Here is a 4327-nt window from a genome sequence, read left to right as displayed (position 1 = left end):
GTGTGTGTGTGTGTGTGTCCTTAAATATACCAAATACTATTACTATTACTATTATTATTTTTATTGTTATTATCATTACTACTACTACTACTACTACTTTTAATATAACAACAACAGCAACAACAACAACAACCACCACCACCACCACTACCACCACCACCACCACCACTACTACTAATTCAAATTGAAGAAGAAGAAGAAGAAGAAGAAGAAGAAGAAGAAGAAGAAGAAGAAAAACAAGAAGAATAACAACAAGATACCTATAACTCTCACTCTCTCTCTCTCTCTCTCTCTCTCTCTCTCTCTCTCTCTCTCTCTCTCTCTCTCTCTCTCTCTCTCTCTCTAACCTGTGCTTGTCCAGTTTGATGTGCTTTGGGTAGTCAGGAAGAGCTGTGAAATGCTGTTTGGTCTTCACAGAGCACCTCTTCTCCTCCTCCTCCTCCTCCTCCTCCTCCTCCTCTTCTTCTTCTTCTTCCTCCTCCTCTCCCTCCTGTTCTTTCATCTGGCAGCCATGGTGGTGGTGGTGGTGGTAGTGGTGTAGTGCTGGAAATTAATTATGTATATTTCTATTTTTTTTTTTAGGCTAAGGCCCATGTAATGTGCGGGGATGGCCAGACAGTCTCAGTATCATGTGACTAACCCCTCCCCCTTCCCCTCCTCTCCTCAGTTTCCTTTTGTCCTTACTTTTTCCCCCTCTCAGCGTCACTGTGTTGACCACTTCTATGATAAATTTACCCCGTGAATAAACGTAATTTCTCCTGCTTGGCCAGGTTATAGAGGCGAATTTTTCACCTAATTCCAGAGAATGGGGAGCCCTTAATACGATAAAATTAATTCTATAATGGTAAGGTCTTAAGCCAGCTCAAACAAATCCCAGATAATTACGCCGCGCCAATGAGGTTGACGAATCTGATAAGTCTTCTTTGCTTCGCTGTCCTCTTACCCCTGTTGCTATGCAAGCCGGGAAGAGATACCAGACTTTGACTAATTCCCCAATTGATTTCAAAAGTCCATTGAATTAAACTTCTTAAAGTAACAACTCCCTTCCTGTGCGAACCATTACCAGTGCTTTCTTTTCAGTGTCTTGCTTCTTCGTGTGATGTTCGTCGCCGCCGCCGCTGTATTTCCTCAACAATATCCAGTGCATTCTGCCACCAGTAACCAATCACTGAGTGGGTTAGGGTACAACTAGAGCACGACCGGCGGGATAAACACATGAACTTTGGCCTTTTTCGCAGCACACACACACACACACACACACACACACACACACACACACACACACACACACAGTCAAGTAAATACGTATAGTACAAATAGAACTTCATATGAGCAAATAAGACATATTCTCTCTCTCTCTCTCTCTCTCTCTCTCTCTCTCTCTCTCTCTCTCTCTCTCTCTCTCTCTCTCTCTCTCTCTGACACACACACTCTCATACACACACACAGTCACACAGACCGTGGAGGGTTCTGCAGGACGGGCAGCTGGATGGTGATGGTGGTGTCTGTTGTCGTCTGGAGTTCTGTCTTTTCCAGCACTCGTGGCTTCTCTGGTTCCGTCCATTCTTCAAGTGTCGTCAGTATGTCACAGTGCACTGTTGTAAAGCACTCCTTCACTTCTAACGTGTACTTTTTGCCTGGAGTCAGGTGAGCAAACTGCGGCGGGAGAAGAGGTGAAGTTAAGGGCAATATCATGAAACACTTCTGCGCCACACCTCCGCTACATTCAAAAGGCTGTATATAGGTGCAGTTACGTGAGTTTTTAAGGCCGATTTTTATCTATTTATTTATTCTCTCTCTTTTTTTTAATCAAGCAAATCATCTCTGTGGCTTTTGAGAATAGTCGTGGTGAGAGAGCAAAGCGTTTCTGAACACAGATCTTTAGCCTGTAGATGTTGCACCGCCAGGCATGTCAAGGTCCCTTTTCTGAAATGCGTTTGGTTTCTCATAAAGACTATTTTCAAAAGCCACAGGGATAATGCGCCGGGTTCTCATGGGTGTTTTGTTCATCAGTAGTATAAAATTCTTGTTAGACTATCATTAGAATCAAAATCACTTTAGCAATCGCCAGTCACACCTAGTAAGAGTCGAGCTGGGACGCCGAAACGTTTCACAATATGGTTCTGTAATCACGCGAGGAGTTTGCATTTGTGCGTCAGTGGGTAAGACCTTTCACATACTTTGATTTCAGTATCGGTGACATTTTTCACTGTGCTCTTGTCTCCTCCATCCAAGAATGTGAGTGTGTAGTAATCAGGGTTGCCAATGTGTGAGAGTGTAGTAATCAGGGTTGACATTGTGTGACCGTGTAGTAATCAGGGTTGCCAATGTGTGAGTGTGTAGTAATCAGGGTTGCCAATGTGTGAGTGTGTAGTAATCAGGGTTGCCAATGTGTGAGTGTGTAGTAATCAGGGTTGCCAATATATGAGAGTGTAGTAATCAGGGTTGCCAATGTGTGAGTGTGTAGTAATCAGGGTTGCCAATGTGTGAGTGTGTAGTAATCAGGGTTGCCAATATGTGAGAGTGTAGTAATCAGGGTTGCTAATGTGTGAGAGTGTAGTAATCAGGGTTGTCATTGTGTGAGTGTGTAGTAACCAGGGTTGCCAATGTTACTCTGAAGTCCGTTCCAAGTAAAGCGCAGGGTTGTTTTTGCGTCGATCTCTGCCCTAGTCCTTGGATTTCAATAGCCTACGAGGGGAAAAATTAAAGCTCAGATGAGGTCAGGAAACTAACCTGATCATAGTGATGCAGACTGTTTGAAACACACACACACACACACACACACACACACATTTTTTTTATTTTATTTATTTTTTATTTATTTATTCATTTACTTATTTAATTATTTATTTATTATTATTTGTTATTCCGTCAGCAGGAGCTTACCCCTGCGGGTTCTAATTTAGTTAGCGCACATCTCTACAACTCACCGGTCCACCTGGCCTCTGGAGGGCACGACGATGATTTGGTGGGAGCACCTTTTGGCGTCCATCGCATAGAAAAATAGCGCTTTCAGTCTCGTTAACACCTTCATGGAGGTAACTTTTGACGGCGCGTCTTTCTTGTTTTATGACATTCCTTCATGAGAGCCACCGCTTTGCCGTATTTTGCATATTTTGATTGATCTGCATGTGAGGGAAAGTTTCTGCCTGGCAACTCACGCAACTCTCGCCTCATCACTACAGCTCGAGCTGGAGTGCGAAAAATGCGCGAATTATTTGTCATAACACACTTCATATACGGGATAGCCAGTTTTGTTGACCCCATCAGACTCACCAGTGACTGTACAATCAACGTGTATTGTAAGAACTTGACAAAAAAAAAAAAAAAAAGCAGAAAATGGTATTACGACGAATTGAACTGTGAAGATGTTAAAAAAAAAAGTGTATAACATATTTTACTTATGTTCGCTATTTCTAACAGTTAATCATTGAAAAATGAAATAAATTATTAGGAAAAACTCTCGTGAACACGAAAGTATAATCAAAATGCAGATGAAGCTCCACGCATTGTAAACACAGCGTCACTTACAGCAACATGTCGTTCGCCGCAACCTTCACGGTGGCGCGACTCTTGGTGTGATGGTTGGTGGTCGGGGAGGGTCCCGGGTAGTGAGGCCTGGGCAGCAGCGACACAGCATTTTCGTGCAGGTGTGGTGCAATATTGCGCAATACCAAGAACAACCTCAATAAGAACTGTGGGGTCCGTATGAGCCGGTCTGAGACGAGTCTAAAAAATTGGAACCCTCCAGTCGCTGGGGAAGGTCCTTGAAGTTGCTCTGCAAGTTAAAGCACCTGTTACCTGATTACTTTTTTAATTTCCCCAAATGACACATAACCTGGGAAAGAAAAACAATGATTGAGGAGAGCAGGGAAAAAAAAATCATTATTACGGAGCGAGAGAGAGAGAGAGAGAGAGAGAGAGAGAGAGAGAGAGAGAGAGAGAGAGAGAGAGAGAGAGAGAGAGAGAGAGAGAGAGAGAGAGAGAGAGAGAGAGAGAGAGAGAGAGAGAGACGATGAGGAAAGTGTGTGTGTGTGTGTGTGTGTGTGTGTGTGTGTGTGTGTGTGTGTGTGTGTGTGTGTGTGTGTGTTGCGCGGTTTGTGTTACCACCCCCCATTTGTGAGGATTTTTTTTACTATTAGTATTGTTTTTTAATGTATTAAAGAGAGGGACCAAGTACAAAGAAATGGTTAAAAAAAAGTTTATAAATGCTGTCCCTAAAGAAGAACAAAGGATTATGTTGTTGTTGTTGTTGTTGTTGTTGTTGTTGTGATGGTGGACTCACGTGCCACCTTCACCACCATAAGTCTCACACAGGCACAAGTAC

At 43.1% G+C, this 4327-nt stretch overlaps 1 protein-coding gene across 2 annotated transcripts in view; it reads right to left on the bottom strand.

Annotated features, from left to right (window-relative positions):
- Positions 1-1434: 1434 nt before the first annotated feature.
- Positions 1435-4327, bottom strand: part of LOC135095282 (uncharacterized) — a 5671-nt gene continuing 2778 nt past the window's right edge. Inside the window, exons 1-2 of one of the 2 annotated variants that reach the window (XM_063996044.1) lie at positions 2181-2312; positions 1435-1656 (exon numbers count right to left, since the gene is read on the bottom strand). In XM_063996044.1, coding sequence (XP_063852114.1) covers positions 1450-1656; positions 2181-2297 — 324 coding nt within the window. In that variant the 5' untranslated portion in view covers positions 2298-2312 and the 3' untranslated portion in view covers positions 1435-1449. Of the gene's footprint in view, positions 1657-2180; positions 2313-4327 lie in introns of those variants that run through there. The other variant, XM_063996045.1, reaches the window with a different exon arrangement.

Source organism: Scylla paramamosain, chromosome 48, assembly GCF_035594125.1.
Source record: "Scylla paramamosain isolate STU-SP2022 chromosome 48, ASM3559412v1, whole genome shotgun sequence".
NCBI classification, from domain to species: domain Eukaryota; kingdom Metazoa; phylum Arthropoda; class Malacostraca; order Decapoda; family Portunidae; genus Scylla; species Scylla paramamosain.
The sequence above is the reverse complement of the archived record's forward strand: the minus strand, read 5'-3'. Positions and strand labels throughout refer to the sequence as shown.